The sequence below is a fragment of the Protopterus annectens genome, chromosome 3.part0 (assembly GCF_019279795.1).
Source record: "Protopterus annectens isolate FY-2018-M chromosome 3.part0, PAN1.0, whole genome shotgun sequence".
Taxonomy (NCBI): Eukaryota; Metazoa; Chordata; order Ceratodontiformes; family Protopteridae; genus Protopterus; species Protopterus annectens.
In genome coordinates, this window is record NC_056731.1 from 184,739,620 (window position 1) to 184,757,964 (window position 18,345).

Consider the following 18,345-nt stretch of genomic DNA (forward strand, 5'->3'; position numbering starts at 1 on the left):
CCAAGGAGTAGGATGCTTAACTGTGAAAGTCTGGTGAAATGTTGGATGTGCAACAGTGACCACAACTGAACAGCTGCAGTTATGGTAAGTTTGTAGAACAACTGTACTTTTCTGAGCTTGCAGCAGATACAGTAGAGGGGCATAGAATTATGAGAAGGCAGTTGTAAAAGGTGCAACTTTGAGCTTATGTAGATAGGAATAAGGTAGAAGTCTGTGTACTTAAGTTACTTTGCTCCACTTATAAAGTGGGTTTGAAAAGTACAATGTAAATGTAAGTAATTTGTCTGTTTTCCCTATTTCAGCAGTTTTGTTTTTCTTTTTTTGCATAGTTTTTGCTCTCATGCTTGTCAATCCCAAAGCCTCTCCCAACTCTATAGGAGCCAACATCCAGGCAGTCTTAGGGGTTGATTGTGACTTTCCTGACATCCCAGCAGTGTGACCCACATCACTTCCAAAGGCAATACACATCATTGTGCAGATGGCTGTTTCTGCTGAGGAAGGCTGCCGTGTTTACTAATTGATGAGCCACGTGTTTTTCCCAGGATAGCCCCCCCCCCCCCAAGTGTTGCTGCCCATCCTCTGAGGGATTGCGATCTGCAACTGTCAGAGGAACTGGGATATAGGACTGCCCAGTTCCAGTCATCCCTAGTAGACTAGGGTGAAAAGCAAAAATCACAATAATAATTTCATATTACTTGCTTTTAGTGACGATTTTCAGTTTTGTTGACCCCTTTTAGTAGCAAACACAGATTGCAAAAAAGAGGGTCCCATGCTAGCAACATTTGTGTATTTTTTGTAACTTTTTGCATTACACATCCAAATTTAGAAGCTGACACAGAGGAGATGCACATGAGTCTTAGAAATAATATGATATGACATGTATGAGTGTGTATATATATATATATATATATATATATATATATATCTATAGGAACATGTGACTAAAACTTTTATGAATGTTTCTTATAGGACTGGAGTTCTGAAACTCATGACTGGTACTGTTTTGAATGCCACCAGCCAGGAGAGGTCTTAACCTGTGATTCTTGTAGTCGTGTTTACCACCCAAAGTGTCTAACAGATGAATTCAAGTTACGAGACAGCAGTTCACATTGGCAGTGTCCAGTTTGCAAAGTAAGTAATTAATCTTTACTATACAGAAAAATCCCTGGAAGTAAGTTTGATGCTACATTTTTGCAAGAGAAGTCTGTTTGTTACTGGTGTGCATGCAAGAAAAAGACATCTTGCCTTGTGTGGGAATGACAACAGGTTGGGCGTAGGTTTGTCCTTGTTCATAACCTTGGTGATGTGCATAATGGTGCACTGCCAGTGTCATTGGCAACATTAAGTATCTTCTGAACAACCCATTGTGTTACTGTGCAGGAAGGGATATCCCCTGCTTAAGTTAGTGATTTAGGTTGATGTTCATCGTGTTTCACTGTTGCAGTCATCACTGTAGGGTTCTTCCTGCCGGCAGGCAGTCCTCGGTCGGCTAGAATCCCAAAGTCTGGGTCCGGCGTCGGCTGTTCAGTCATGCTCCCTGACGTCAGTGCGCCTGGGGTACAAAGCTGCCAACCGACGCCATGTTCTCCAGTCTTTCTTGCCATGCGGTGGAAGTAGTTCGCAAGTGCTGGTCGGCTGACTCCTGATATTTTTCATACTTCATTCCGAAGACTTTCTTCTTCTTCACAAAGCTAAGTACCCCGTTGGGGAAACTTTTTTCTTGCTCCAGACTGATGTCTGAAAAAGTTAATAATTGTATTTCTTGTGGGATGCAAATACCTCATAAGGATTTCCATTCTTACTGTATTCCTTGTTTAGGCCCTGACCACAACGTAGCTAGTTGTCGGTTTTGTGCTAGATTTAATCAACGTACTATTAAGCGGAGATACGATTTTGCTTTTCACTACTTTGGCAGGCGATTTAATTACAATATGTCGTCGGACACGCTTCCGACTACCGGAGTTCACAAATGACGCAAGGATAAGGACAGGCCTCCGAGGTCCAAATCAGACGGTTTACAAGCCGAGCCAGCTGCGGGTTCGGCCATTGTCGGTGAGGTGCTTTCGCAGCCCGTGTCGTCGGCCATTACAGAACCGCTTGCCGAAACAGACTCCCACGAGGAGCCAACTAGGCCTTTGAGTACTCCAGGTGCAGGACCTTCGGACAATGTTCTCTCGGATGGGTCCGGAGCCGCTGTGCAGGTACCGGCTTCTGAGGGGGTTTTCAGGCCTACACAGCTTCAGATAAAGGCAAAGACTCCTTCATAATCTAAGACTCAAGCCCAGGCCTCCTCTGATCCGGGACCCAAGTCTCAAAAACAAATGCTTAAAATGGCAGAGGATTTGCTAACTATGATTAGGGCTTCGCATCCCCCTCCAGACAAAAGGCCAAGACAAGAATTGGATTATGAATCCTCTGATCAGGCATCTATTTCTTCAGTGTCTTCCTCTGAACACGATTATGCTTTCCCTCCTTATGAGGATTCTGATGCTGAGGAATCCATTCCTTCAGCTTCTTCCCCTGAGTATTTTTCTTTTGGGGAAACTTTACATGACATGAAGGAACATTTTCACTGGGAAGGACAGGAGTACTCTGAATCTAATAGAAGGCTTAGGGATTTCCTTCTTCTTCCCCAACACAGACCCCTGGCTATTCCTCCTATTTTGGATATTGTGGATGATGTCTTTTCTGAGGCTAATTTAACTCCTGACTTCTTTCGTCCAGACCCTACAAAGCCTGACAGATATTACAGGGTCCCTGACTCCCACCAGTTTCTTTATAAAAATCCTACTGCTGTTTCAGAAACCATTTCACAGGGTCCTAAGGGCGTTGAGGCCGCCTCTGCTAAGAACCCGATTCCATCAGATAAGGATTCTAGGGCTTTGGAGAGATGGGGCAAAAAAGTGTACACTTCTGCTACTTTATCCATTAGAGCTTTAAATTGTCAATTCCATATACTAAATTATCAACAGTTTCTCCTGTCTGTTATGAAACAAAAGCTAGGTACCATTTCTGCATGTGCAGATAATAAGGAATTCCTTGATTTGATGCATGCTACTGAACAGGTGGGGAAGCATGGCTTACACTGTGGTTTTGATGCCTTAGAGGCTTCATGCAGGGCGGCTGCCACTGGTACAGTCATTAGAAGGCATGCTTGGTTAAAGGAACAAAACTTGCCTGATCAAGTGAAAGCAAAGTTACTGGATGCTCCTGTTCAACATAATGTTTTGTTTGGGTCTAAGGCTGAAGAGGTGATAAAGAAAATGGAGGATAAGGCAAAATCCATGCAAACGGTTAAGGATTTCTTACAAGTTCAGCCCCCAAGATTTAGCAGAAATTGGCCAACTAAAAATTGGTCCTTTTCCAGCTCGGACAGGCCTCAGAGAGGTAAATATAGGCGCACCAGAGGGAGGACCCAAGCGCAGACCTCTTACAGACCTAGACAGTGGACTGCTTCCACCCCCAGGGGTGGAGAGGACAGACCTCAATCTTATAGGAAACAGGCTCAACGATTCCCCCTGCATGGCTCCAGGAACCTCTCTCCTGGAAGCCCCTTTAGGAGGAAAACTCTCTCTTTTTCATCAAAATTGGACTTGCATAACCCAAGACAAGTGGGTTCTGGATGTAGTTTCAAGAGGTTACAAATTCCGCTTTCATACCTTGCCAAAACCAAACGGATGGCCAGACCTACCAAAACACCAATGGGCAGAGGCATTAAACCAGGTGGGATCCCTCATGGCTATGAGGGCCATAGAACCGGTTCCACTATCAGAGACGGGGCAAGTTTTTTACTCTAGGCTCTTTCTAGTTCCCAGAAAACAAAATTATTGGAGACCCATCCTGTATCTGTCAGTCTTAAATACTTTCCTGGAGATACTAAGGTTCAAGATGCTTACTCTACAGCAGCTCCTGCCAATGTTGAGCAAAAATGCATGGATGGTGACATTGGATTTAAAGGAGGCTTACCTACACATCCTTATTAGACAGGAGTGCAGAAAATACCTCAGGTTCAAGGCCGGCTCAAAACATTACCAATTCTCTGCGCTGCCCTTTGGCTTGTCTACTGTGCCCAGGGTCTTCACCAAGTGCCTGGCACCAGTAGTAGCTTACTGCAGACTCAAGGGAGTTCAGATTTACCCTTATCTGGACGATTGCCTAATTCAAGGAGACAGCAAGGATGTCTTACTCCAGCACCTGGAATTTGTTCAAAATCTACTCAAGTACCCGGGATTCACTGTGAACATAAAAAAATCAAATTTGACACCCACACAACAGATAACATTTCTGGGTGCTCTTCTAAACACAACAACCCAGATGGCATTCCTGACATCCGAAAAACAACTTCAGCAGGCTTCATCTTTCAAAACCCTGGCATCATTGTCTCAGCTAACTACAAGGAAATTCCTGCAGGCTTTGGGTTACATGGCCTCCTGCATCCTTCTCTTACCATATGCAAGACTGCATATGAGAAAAATACAATGGTACCTAAAAAGTGTATGGTCCCAACATTGTCACAGTCTAGACACACCGATTGCTGTCTTGCCTTGCCTGCAAAAGGAATTCCATTGGTGGACCATGGCATGTCTTCAAAACAAAGGGAAAGCCTTCAGTCTGCCTCCAGCCAACCAAGTGTTAACCACGGACGCCTCAGATTACGCATGGGGAGCCCACTTGCAGGGGAAAGGCCTGCAAGGTTTTTGGACAGAGGACCAGAAGAACCTACATATAAATTTAAAAGAGATGTTAGCTGTGCAGAATGCCCTCTTGGCTTTCAGGGATCTTCTACAGCCAGGGCAACTACTGATATGGACAGACAACACCACAGTTATGTGGTACATAAACAAGCAAGGGGGTTCACACTCCTACCCCCTTTGCAGACTAGCCATGACTATGGAACACAGCTCTAGTGTGCAAAGTGGACCTACAATCTCAGTTCCTGCCAGGGAAACAAAATATTCTGGCAGACAGCCTGAGCAGGAACCTGTCAGACCCACACGAGTAGATGCTAGACACCCAAATTTTCAAGATGATTACAGAAGCCTGGGGCTGCCCGGACATAGATCTATTTGCATCCCCCCTCACTACCAGTTACAGATTGTTTGCACAAGGACATATCACAAACTAGCATGGAAAGTGGATGCTCTCTCATTCAGTTGGAGGAACCTCTCAGGGTATGCCTTTCCTTCTCTACCTCTTCTTCCACGGGTGTTATTAAAGATAAAGCAAGACAAACCCAAGATGATTTTATTGGCCCCAAATTGGCCTCGTCAGTTTTGGTACTCAACACTGATGAACCTATCCCAGGAGCCTCCTTGGATTCTACCTCAAATTCCAAATCTTTTGTCCCAACACCAGGGCCAGGTTCTGCACTCTCATATCAAAACTCTCAGCCTGGCAACCTGGCGTATTCAGGGTCTATGATTAATCCAACCCTTCCCAAACAGGTCATGGATGTCATCTTAGAAGCCAGACGCCCTAGCACTAGAAAATCTTATGAGGGTAAATGGAAGAGATTTTGCACCTGGATGCATGCTCAGGATTCGGATCCTCTCATTCCTAATATCCCTCTGATTTTACTTTACTTTACCTGACAGACATGTTACATAAGGGTTTTTCCTTCTCCTCCATAAAAATACATGCCTCAGCTATCTCTGCACATTACAATACAGATCCTCCAATCTTTTCACATCCACTTCTGAAACAATATCTCAGAGGAGCAAAGAATTTCAGGCCCCCTAGGACACCACCCATACCAGCCTGGGACCTCAACTATGTTCTGGAAAAACTTACTCTACCTCCTTTTGAGCCTGCTGCCACATCTGATATAAAGTATTTATCATGGAAGACAGCTATCCTACTGGCTTTGACTTCAGCCAGGAGAGTCTCGGAGTTACAAGCACTCATGGCTGTGGAACCTTATATTATTTTTCATCAAGACAGGGTGTCTTTAAGGACTTAATCCTACTTTCATGCCTAAAGTGGTTTCTAAAGTGGCTCTAAACCAAACTATTCACCTGCCAACTTTTTTCACTAACCCACAAAATAAGGGGGAGAGGATCTTGCATTCTTTGGACACGCACAGGCAGCTTAATTTTTACCTGGACAGAACCAATGATATCAGGAAAGCAGAACAACTGTTTGTTTCTTATGCAGCAAATTCCCAAGGCAAAGCTATTTCAAAACAGACCATTTCAAAATGGATTGCTCATGGAATCAGATTTTGTTACTCTCATCATGGAAAGCAAATCACAGGAAAATTAGGACTCGCTCTACCAGAGCTGCTGCTACTTCAGCTGCCTTTCTCAGGGGAGTACCTACCAAAGATATTTTGGAAGCTGCAACTTGGAGTTCAGTGCATACTTTCTCTAAGCACTATAATCTCCCTCTTTATTCTAAGTCTAGGGCAGGCTTTGCTTCTGCAGTCTTGCAGGGCCTTCTAGCCGCCCCTCCTACTCTATAACCACCACCCTTTATCTCAACTTTGGGATTCAACCCTACAGTGATGACTGCAACAGTGAAACACGATGGACATAGTACAGTTGTGTACACTTACAATAAATGTAGATGTTCGAGTGTCTTCACTGTTGCAGTCTGGGTTATCCACCCTCCTGTCCCCTCTTATACTTTTATTACTGTGGTTTCCTACTTCACCCTTCTTCTGAGCTGTATTTGCTACAGGGTATGGGGTTTGTTGTATGTTACATTTCTATTTTACTGTTAGCCTTCACTTTTGGGCACCTGACATCTGGGGCAAGAAAAACTGGAGAACATGGCGTCGGCTGGCAGCTTTGTACCCCAGGCGCTCTGACGTCAGGGAGCATGACTGAACAGCCGACGCCGGACCCAGACTTTGGGATTCTGGCCGACTGAGGACTGCCTGCCGGCAGGAAGAACCCTACAGTGATGACTGCAACAGTGAAGACACTCGAACATCTACATTTATGGTAAGTGTACACAACTGTACTTTTCAAATATCAGCTAATCTTCGTGTGTATTTCAAGGGGAACAATACCGTAAGCACTTTATGGAAGATTTATAAGTAGTTAATTCTTCAGTCAGAACATCCTGTATTATTAGCAGGATGTGGTATGTAGGCAAGAGTACGTCATCACTGTGCCCTTGACTTTTTGGACATTTTCACAAACTTGCCAACAGTACCTTTTCATGATAAATTCTACTGCATTCAGATAAGTTGTTGGCCATACATTTGTTTCATTCAAACTTCACTTGTTTGGTTTAAAGCTGCTGTGTGGTGTCAGGGAAAGAAGAGTATATGGAGCAACAGACATAAAATTTATTTTTTCTAATTTTTTTCATTTTTTTATGCAGCATGATCTCAGCTGTTTCATCTGAGAGTGGTTTCAGAATTTTAAATTAATTGTTTTTAGTATTTTAGAAAGCTTGCACACTTCTAAAGGAGCAGAAGGTAGCTTGACTAATGAGAATTCATGTAGTCTGTCAGCATTTGGGGCAGCTAACTGTCATCTTAGAAAAAATTTAATCTTTATATTGTATATGCCAAAGTCTGGAAAAAACTATAGCTATCTTGGGCAATATTTCCTTCCTCTTAGGGAATAGCATCAAAGTATTGTGGGAAATGCATTACAGAAATGTTGAACTAGCCAGAGGTTGACGAAGAAATTTACAAACGATTGGGCATGCCTGGCCTGACACACAACTTGCGCTATTGGTGGAAAACTCAGCAAACTTTGACAATAAAAAGGAAGGGTTACCTTTTCTTTCACTGGCCCTTGATCTCCCCAGATCTACTACTGCTTCAACTGTTTTTAAGCTGAGGATGCAGTTGACCATCTGTTAGCATTAGTGTCTGGATTGTTATTTAGCCATTAGTCATTAGCCCTTAGTGTTTGAGTGTGTCTTAAGATGCTTTGGCTGTAAGAGTGGAAATCCTTAAAGCAGTCAAAGCCATTGAGGCTGACTTCTGATGCAGGGAGGACATTAAATAAAAAAAAACTCTGGTCAGCCAAGTCAAAAGCTTTTGCTGGAGCTGTGACTGTTAACCCTGCTAGGTTGCCTTTGTAGACACCAAGAAGCATGTAATTTGGTAAGGTGTAGAATGCTGTTGTCATACTTCTGCTCAAAGGGCTTGGGTACTTATGAAAGGTGGCTGCTGTGGCTTGTTTCCAAATGAGTAGCATAATGTTGTAAACAGAGCCAAAGATTAAAGACGTGGTATACTCCGTAATTTAGATGTTTACAATGTAATTTATTGACTGGAGGTTAGGACATCAGGCCCAGGGAATGTGTCAGCAGATATTTGCTTTAAATGTTTTTTTATGCTATTTTTTTTTTGTTTGTTTGTTTTATTGAAAAATAGAAGGGGTGCAAGGGGTGAATGAATAGAGTTTGGTAGGTTTGCAAGGAGTGCTAGGTAAGTTGGAGAACTCATTTTTGGAAGTTGTGGTGGTTTTAAGCCAACTGGAGAAGCATTTAACTCAACTTGATCATTGAGGTACAGATTGTTGTTTGGATGATTGGTTTCCAGAGTTGATTGGGATAGCTACTTAGGATGTTTTTATGATTGCAGGTGGTTGCCTTGTGTCTTTTAACTACATTTTGGTAAATTTTCTCACTTTCATAAAATTTTTCCCACTTTTGAAGTCTGGAGATTGTTTCCACTACTGACAAGCTGTGCCCCTAGTTTTAATCGGGACTTAAAGTTCCCTTGGTTATAGTTAAGGTTTGGATTTGTGTAGTCAGGAAAAGATAGGGAAGTGCTTATGTAGCAGATTCACAAAGTTTGCTGTCAGACATTCAGCAGCATCTGTAGATTGCTTTGTGCTCATCATAGGGGACCAGTTAGTGGAGACTTGTTTGCTTTTCAGTGCTACTAATTTTTTGTCTGATTTTGACCAGAAGGTGATGAGATTTTGCCACAGCTTTTTGTTGGCACAGTTATGGGGAAAATTATGGGTGAGTGATCACCATGGGTGGACGGAAGAACTTTAATAAGTGAAATTTGGTTTTGGGAATTAGTAATAATGAGATCAAGAAAATAGAGATTTGGTCTGGTTTGGCTAATAAGACGTTAAGAGATTTTGATCAACGAAGAAATCTTTCACTGTTGTATAGTAATGTTTTGTAGTGGTGAGAAGACAGAAAATTGATGGATCAGCATTTTGAATTTGTCAGAGGTGGCAGATGAAAGAAGGTGGGTAATGGCGAAGTGAGTAGGATGTGCGAATGTTAATGGAATTTTTATGATAAACCAGCTATATATATAGCTATGGTCATTGACTGAGATTGGGTGGGCTATCAGTTCTGTTTGTCATTCTTTCTCACAAAGCAATAAAGGAATTAATAGGAAGCATCCTACAAAGTAGTCACCCTCTTATAGGAAACCATCCAAAGTGTATCAGTTTTAACAAGAAAATGCCTTTGGAAAGAAGTAGATATGTGGTGAGAATCATGGACAAAAGTAGGTTCATAGGTAGGTACTAGGCTATTGGCCCTGGGGCCTATACAAGCCCAGCCAAAAAGGTACCCTTGCTTTTGCCACCCAAGAAAATTATTTTCCTGTGCCACTGTCGAGCAGAGCCACAGAGGTGATCCCCGGGGTGAATTTCCTATTTCCCATCCAGTCATCAAGATTTTTCTTGAAGAGTGCTAATGAGGAGCTTTGTTTGATATAGATAGGTAGTTTATTCCAGAGTATGGGAAGTCCCTGGGACAGGAATCTATCCCTCCAGCATGTTCTGTTTATTGTGGTGACAAGGTTTAGGTCCCTAGAGCATGTAGCTCGGAGGGATTGGGATTTCTTTAAGTGGAGCATGTCCAACAGCTCTGAATTTGACATAGCTGTGTATGTTAGGCAGAGATCACCTCTGAGTAGGCGATATGCGACTGAATAAAGCTGGAGTTTTTTGAGACGGTCTGCGTAGGGCATCTGTTTGAGGCCGGCAATCTTCTTTGTGAGGTATTTCTGCGGCCTTTCCAGTTGTTGTAGATGTCTTGTGAGGTACATACCAAAAGGGGCGTTGTACTCTATAATGGGTCTGATGAGTAGAGGGGAACAATGACCTCTTTTTTTCTGGATGAGAAATCTTTTGTGATGAGGTGTGCCACATAGAAGGATTTCCTGACTACTGTGGCAATGTGATTATCAAAAGAAAGACTACTGTCCACCTGTGTCCCAAGGTCTCTTATCACACATCTTCTTCGTGTTTCATTGTTGCAGTCATTACATTTGGGTAATCCTGCTGGCAGGTTGCCCTCAGTCGTCCTGAATTCCAAAGTCCTGGGTCCTGCGTCGGCTGCTGTCACCCCTTCCCTGACGTCAGGTCGTCAGGGGTATAAAAGAAGCAGCCGATGCCATTTTCTTCAGTCTTTCTTGCCGCGCGGTGCCCGAAGAGGAAGCAGTTCGCAAAAGACGGTCAGCCGACTCCTGAGATTTTCGTGTTCGAGTTTCAGATCCGAAGTCTTCAATAAAGCTAAGTACCCCGTTGGGGAAACTTTTTTCTTGCTCTAGACCTATGTCAGAAAAAGTAAATAATTGTATTTCTTGTGGAAAGCAAATACGTCTTAAGGATTTTCATTCTTACTGTATTCCTTGCCTAGGCCCTGATCACAACGTTTCTGGTTGTCGGTTTTGTGCTAGATTTAACCAACGCACTATTAAGCGTCGGTATGATTTTGCTTTAAACTATTTTGGACGCTGGTTTAGTTATCTAGAAATGTCGTCGGAGAGCCATCCAACTACCGGAGTTCACAAAAAACACAAAGAAAAGGAGAGAGATAGACAACCGAGGCCCAAAACCAACGACGAAGCTTCTCCTAAGCCAGTCGCCGGTTCTCAGTGAGGCGCTTTCACAACCCCTGACACCCGCTACTTTAGAGTCGCAGGCCGTTGCCGAGCCGACTCCCACGTGGAGTCGGCCATGCCATTGGAAACTCAAGGTACTGGAGCCTCGGATACTATTCCTTCAGATGGGTCCAGAGCCGCTGAGCAGGCACCGGCTTCTGAGGGTGTATTCAGACCTAAACATCTGTACATTAAACCGACTTCAGCTTCAAAGGCAAAGACTAAAGCACCTTCCAAAGCAAAGAAACAAACTCAAGAGCCCCGGGAGTCAGGCCTCTATGCCCAAAAAACAGATGCTCAAAATGGCCGAAGACCTGATTACCTTGATCAGGGGTTCCCATCCCCCTCCTGATAAGAGGCCTAGGCAAGAGACCGACTATGAATCTTCAGATCAGGTTTCCATTTCTTCTGATTCCTCTTCTGATCAGGAATATTCTCTTCCCCCTATGAGGATTCTGATGCTAAAGAATCTATACCTTCAGCTTCTCCTCCAGAGGACTATTCTTTTGGGGAAACCTTGCATACCATGAGGGAGCATTTCCACTGGGAGAGCCAAGATTTTTCAGAATCTAAAAAGAGGCTCAGAGATTTCCTTTTACTACCTGAATACAGGCCACTAGCCATTAAGCCTGTGTTAGACATTGTAGATGATGTGTTTTCGGAGACTAGTCTTACCCCTGACTCCTTACCTCCAACTCCTGTTAAGCCTGACAGATATTACAGGGTTCCAGACTCTCATAAATTCCTTTTTAAAAACCCTTCCGCAGACCCAGAAACTATTTCTCAAGGTCCCAAAGGAGTTAAGGCTTCCACTGCAAAAAACCCTACCCCCTCTCACAGAGATTCTAGGGCAGTGGATAGATGGGAAAAAAGGTTTACACATCTGCTACCTTGGCTATAAGGGCCTTAAACTGTCAGTTTAATATGCTCAAATATCAGCAACATGTCATGGCATTGCTTAAACAGAAAATGTTGTTAAACTCTGAATGTGCAGAAAACAAGGAAATGCAGGATTTATTGCATGCAGCTGAACAAGCTGGAAAGCATACTTTGCAATGTGGTTTTGATTCTTTGGAAGCCTCCTTCTGGGCCGCAGTTACGGGCTCTGTAATTAGGAGGCTAGATTTTTTACAAGTACAGCCACCTAGGTTTAGTAGACACTGGCCAACAAATAATTGGTCCTTTCCTGTGTCAGACAGACCTCAAAGGGGCAGATCCAGATGCCCTAGAGGCAGATCCCAGGTGCTAGGTGCAAGGTTCATACAGGTCAAAGCAATGGGGTGCTTCTACCTCCAAAGTTGGAGAAGACAAATCACAACCATACAGGAAACAGTCCCAATGACTTCCCCCTGCCTGCACCAAGTACTTATCTCTTGGCAGCACCCTTAGGGGGAAAATTAGCACTTTTTTCTCAAAATTGGCACATTATAACCCAGGACAAGTGGGTTCTAAATATCGTGTCACAAGGCTACAAGTTCCATTTCCATACTCTGCCAAAGGCAAACGGCTGGCCAGATCTGTCAAAAAGCAATGGGCAGAGGCACAAAAACAAGTCTCATCCCTCATGGACATGGGGGCCATTCAACAAGTACCAGAGCAAGAGCAGGGACAAGGATTTTAGTCAAGACTTGTTCTTGGTACCCAGAAAAGACAAGGCCTGGAGGCCAATACTGGACCTATTTATTCTGAACTCATTCCTGGATATACCAAAATTCAAGATGTTGACTTTGCAGCAGCTTCTGCCCATGCTGGGCAAGAACGCTTGGCTTGTGACTTTAGACCTAAAAGAGGCATACCTGCATGTCCCAAGCTGACAAATATGCAGAAGATACCTCAGATTCAAGGCTGGCTCAATGCATTACCAGTTCTCTGCACTGCCCTTTGGCTTATCTACTGCGCCCAGGGTCTTTACAAAGTGCCTGGCACCAGTAATTGCATTCTGCAGACAGAGAGTAATACAAATATATCCTTACTTGGACGACTGTCTAATTCAAGCAGAGAACAAGGACATTCTTCTACAACATCTGGTGTTTGTGAAAAAACTTCTAACATGCCTAGGGTACACAGGCAACAAAAAGAAATCAAAACTAGTACCCTCTCAAGAGATAATATTCCTGGGTGCAAGCTTAAATACAACTGGCCAGATGGCTTATCTCATGCCAGACAAACAAAGGAAACTGACTACCTATTTCAAAATGTTGGCAACAAAGGCCCAGTTATCTTCAAGAAAAATTCTGCAGGCTTTGGGCTTCATGGCATCCTGCATCCTACTAATTCCATATGCAAGACTGCATATGAGGAAGCTTCAGTGGTACCTAAAAAGTGTTTGGACTTAACATTGCCACAGCCTGGAAACTATGATTACTCTCATTCCCTGTCTGCAACAGGAGTTTCGATGGTGGACAAATGCTTGTCACCAAAACAAGGGACAGCCATTCACATTACCCCCAGCCAGGCAGACACTAACAACGGATGCATCAGGTTATGCCTGGGGGGCCCACATGGCAGGAAGATGCATTCAGGGCACATGGACCTCAAACCAAATGCATCTACATATCAATCAAAAAGAGATGCTAGCTGTTCAAAATGCCCTGACAGCCTTCAAGGACCTACTTCATCCAGGACAACTACTGATAAAGACAGACAACACCACAGTCATGTGATATATAAACAATCAGGGGGGGCACACATTCTTACCCCCTTTGCAGACTAGCCATGACTTTGTGGGACACAGCATTGACTTACCAAGTACATCTGCAGGCACAATTCCTGCCCAGAAGGAAAAATACCCTGGCAGACAAACTAAGAAGAAACTTCATGGATCCCCATGAGTGGCAGCTGGATCCACAAGTCTTCAGCATGATAACAAGGAAATGGGGATGCCCGGACATCTATTTGCCTCCCCTCACAGCTACCATCTAAAAAGGTTCTGCACAAGAATTTATCACAGACAAGCATGGAAAGTGGACGCCCTATCTTTCAGCTGGAAAAACCTATCAGTATATGCCTTCCCTCCACTGCCTCTCCTCCCCAAGGTACTCCTAAAGGTCAGACAGGAGAAGCCAAAGATGATACTGATTGCCTCAGACTGGCCCCGCCAGTACTGGTATCCAATACTAAGGAACTTGTCTCAATGCCCAGCTTGGACCTTACCTCAAATACCTCATCTACTATCCCAGCAAAACAGTCAAATCCTGAACAGCCAACTCAGGACTTTAAACCTGGCAGCATGGCGGATAATGTAGTCATACAAAACATACCTCTCAGTAAAGCTGTGATGGATGTCATTTTGGAAGCCAGAAGGCCTAGTACTAGAAATTCTTATGCTGGAAAATGGAAGAGATTCTGTGCTTGGAACCAGGCACAAGGAACTGATACAGCTGTGCCAAATATTCCTCAGATTTTGCAATACTTAACTGAGATGCTGGACAAAGGCCTATCTTTTTCATCTATTAAAATTCATGCCTCTGCCATTTTGGCTCATTACAATGCAGAGCCACCAATCTTTTCTCATCCCTTATTAAAGCAGTACCTCAGAGGGGCCAACTATTTAAGGCCTGCATGGAACCTCAACTATGTCTTGGAAAAACTCACCCTGCCTGCTTTTGAGCCAGCTGCTACTGCTGATATAAAGTTTTTATCTTGGAAAACAGCTCTGCTCCTAGCAAAAACTTCTGCAAGACAAGTGTCAGAGCTACAGGCACTCATGGCTGTGGATTGGCATTGAGCTTGAGGCCATGGCTTTGACACCAGATATCTGTCTCAGTGAGGCCATTTTGTAGGGTGTCCACATCGTTAGGAGTTTCGATTATGGCTCCTAGTTTGCAGTCATCTGCAAACTTCATTAGCCAAAGACCTTCTGTGTTAGCCTGTACTTCAGAGAAGTAGATATCAAACAGGAGAGGACCCAGGACTGAACCCTGTGGTACTCCACTTGTCACTGGTCTGAAGTCGGATTTGGAGTCTGCTACTTTCACAGTGTGGGTTCTGTCAGTTAGCCAGTTGGCAACCCATCTTGTGACATAGGGATTTATACCTAGTTTAGTGAGTTTATCTATAATTCCAGAGTGGGGGATGGTGTCAAAAGCCTTGGCAAGATCTAGATAGGCTGTGTGAACCACCTTACCCTTGTCTACGGCTTTTGTGACTGCTTCAAAGAAGTCTGTCAGGTTTAGGAAACCTGATGTGCCTTTTACAAACCCAAACTGGATGGGGTCTAGAGTTTGGAGATTACCAATGTCTTTGTTTATAAGTTCCATGATGATATGTTCCATGGCCTTGCAGACCAGGCTCGTCAGGCTAATGGGGCGGTAGTTCCCAGGGTCCGTGGTGGCTCCCCCCTTGTGGAGTGGGATAACTGTCGCTGTATGCCATTCAGCAGGCACAAAGCCTGAGGTGAGGCTATGATTGCACATGGTACTTAGGTGAGGTAGATGTTCTTCATCTCACATTGCTGCAGTCCTAACACTTGGGGTAGTCTGCTGTCCCAGTCGGCCCGAATACCAAAATATAAGGCTGACGTCGGTCAAGGCGCATTTGTCTGACATCAGGACGTCAGGGTACAAATGCGCATGACCGACGTCATATCCCCAGTCTTTTTTGCCGCATGGTCCGATGCAGAAGCAGTATTGCGAGTGCAGGTTGGCGTTCTGAAATTTTCTGAAGTCGGAGTTTCAGACCGAATCAAAGTTGGCTAAGTACCCGTTAGAATATTTTGTTTTTTCTTGCCTCAGTATTTAACCGGATGTCAGAAAAAGTGAATAACTGTATTTCTTGTGGGAAACAGATACCTCATAGGGATTATCATACCTTGTGTATACCTTGCTTAGGGCCTGAGCACGACGTTGTTGGCTGTCGCTCTTGTGCTAGATTTAACAAACGCACTATTAAGAGAAGATTAGATTGTGCCAGGTTAGTTTTGGGAAGCGTTGTAATTACAACATGCCGTCGGATGCTCCGATGCCCGCTTCGTCTAAAAAGCGCAAGGACAAAGCAGCGAAGCCTAGGGTTGAAGAACCATCTGTCCCGGACGTCGGTTCTTTAGAGGGCTCGGTGGAGCCGGTGGTTCTGCCAGAAGTTCCTTTGGATTCTCAGGGAGAGACTTTACTGTTACAAGATGTGTCCTCTCAGGAGGTAGGCCAGGCTGAAGGGGCTTCTCAGGTAGCTGTTCTCCCCTCCCTTCCTAAGGTGGTTAGGCCCTCCCCTTCTGTTTCCAAGGCTTCTTCTAGAGGCAGGCCAGGGTTAACTTCAGTGGGGGTCTCCCCTAGTTCTTCAGGGTCTCTGCCTAAGAAGCATATGCTTAAAATGGCAGAAGATTTGATTACTATGATTAGAGGTTCTATGCCCCCCCCCCTGATAAAGAGGCCTAGGGTGGAACCTGAGCTTGAGAGTTTTGAGCAGTGTTCGGAGGCTTCTGAGTCTTCGGCTGAAAACTTGCAGGAGTATCCTCCTTATTCTCATTCTGATGTAGATGATTCTACTCCTTCGGCTTCTCCTCCTGAGGATTTTTCATTTTCAGAGACTCTTCATTCCATGAGGGAGCATTTTAAATGGGAAGGTCAAGATTTCTCTGATTCCAGGAAAAGGCTTAGGGAATTTTTGTTTCTACCCCAGCATAGGCCTTTGGCTATACCTCCTGTTCTGGATGTGGTAGAGGATGTTTTTGCAGAGGCTTCCCTGAACCCTGATTCTTTGCCTCCTGCCCCAGTTAAACCGGATAGGTATTATAGGGTGCCTGAAGCTCATAAGTTTCTTTTTAAGCGTCCTAGGGCAGACCCAGAAACTGTTTCTCAGGGCCCTAAAGGTGTTAAGGCTTCTGTTGTTAAAAATCCTGTTCCTTCTGATAAAGAGGCAAGGGCTTTGGATAGATGGGGAAAGAAGGTGTATACTTCTTCCACTTTAGCCATGAGGGCTTTGAATTGCCAATTTCACATGTTGAAATACCAAAATTATCTCCTTACACAATTGAAGTCTAAGGTAGATGCTCTGGCGGAAGGTATTGAGTGTAAAGAGTTGCAGGATTTAGTTCATGTTTCTGAACAGGTGGGTAAGCATTCCTTGCAATGTGGTTTTGATGCTGTACAGGCCTCTTCGAGGGTGGCAGCCACTGGTTCTGTTCTTCGCAGGCATGCCTGGCTGAGGGATCAGAATTTAGCTGAACATGTAAAGACAAGGATTTTAGATGCTCCTTTACAATCTGATGTGTTATTTGGTGCCTGTGGAGGCAGTTTTAAAGAAAATGGAGGACAAGGCTAAGTCTATGCAGACTGTTAAAGATTTTTTGCAGGTTCAGCCTCCAAAGTTTAGTAGAAATTGGCCTACTAAGGGGTGGACATATACTTCTTATGATTCTCAGTCTAGGGGTAGATCTAGACGTGGTAGGGGCAGAGCTCAAGGTTCTTTTAGGCCTAGAACAGGAGTTCACCTGCCCAGTCTTCTGGTGAGGGCTGGAGTCAGTCCTTTCGTAAGCAGACCCAATGTCCTGCCTTCTTAGCTGCCAGAGCCTTCTCGTCTGGCAGCACCTTTGGGAGGAAGGCTGGCACTTTTCAAAGAAAATTGGAGTGTTATTACCCAAGACAGATGGGTATTGGATATCGTTCACCACGGTTACAGGTTTTATTTCCATACCTTGCCTCCTTTCAAAGGCATGCCAGACATTCCTCCTATGCAAAGAAAAAGAGGCTCACAAGCAAATTTCTGTGTTACTCCAGATAGGGGCCATTCAGCGGTTCCTGTGCCAGAAAGGGGCCTAGGATTTTATTCTCGCCTGTTCCTAGTACCAAAAAAGGGGAACACGTGGAGACCAATTTTGGATTTGTCTATCCTCAACACTTATCTGGACATTCCCAAGTTCAAAATGTTGACGTTACAACAGCTTTTACCTCTGCTGGGCAAAGATCACTGGATGGTAACTTTAGATCTCAAGGAGGCTTACCTTCATGTGCCTATCAGACTCAGTTGCAGGAAGTATCTGCGTTTCCGAGCTGGGAATTTCCATTATCAGTTCTCTGCATTGCCCTTTGGCTTATCTACTGCGCCCAGAGTATTCACAAAAGTTCTGGCTCCAGTCATAGCTTTCTTCAGGCTAAAAGGAATACAAATCTATCCTTACTTGGACGACTGTCTGATTCTGGCTCAAGAAAAGGACGAGCTTCTGCAGCATCTGGAATATGTGATAGCAGTACTAAGATGCCTGGGGTATTCTGTAAACGAAATGAAGTCCAGTCTAGTACCCTCTCAAGACATGTGCTTTCTGGGTGTGAGACTGAATACAGCAGCCCAGATGGCCTTTTTAACCCCGGACAAACAAAAGAGTCTATCCCTTTACTTCCATCAACTATCTCATCAGTCCGGGCTGACTGCAAGGACAGTCCTTCAAGCCTTAGGGTTCATGGCATCTTGTATTCTGGTGCTTCCCAATGCCAAACTGCATATGAGGAAGCTGCAATGGTATCTCAAAAATGTATGGACACAGCACTGCCAGGATTTGGACACTGTCATTCCAATAATACCTTGCATTCAAA

At 44.2% G+C, this 18,345-nt stretch overlaps 1 protein-coding gene across 6 annotated transcripts in view; it reads left to right on the forward strand.

Annotated features, from left to right (window-relative positions):
* The window catches only part of ZMYND11 (zinc finger MYND-type containing 11), a 1,778,022-nt gene that overhangs the window by 999,056 nt on the left and 760,621 nt on the right, over window positions 1–18,345 (forward strand). For all 6 annotated transcript variants that reach the window (XM_044064681.1, XM_044064682.1, XM_044064678.1 and 3 more), the window contains one exon: window positions 970–1,131. In XM_044064681.1, coding sequence (XP_043920616.1) covers window positions 970–1,131 — 162 coding nt within the window. The remainder of the gene's footprint in view (window positions 1–969; window positions 1,132–18,345) is intronic.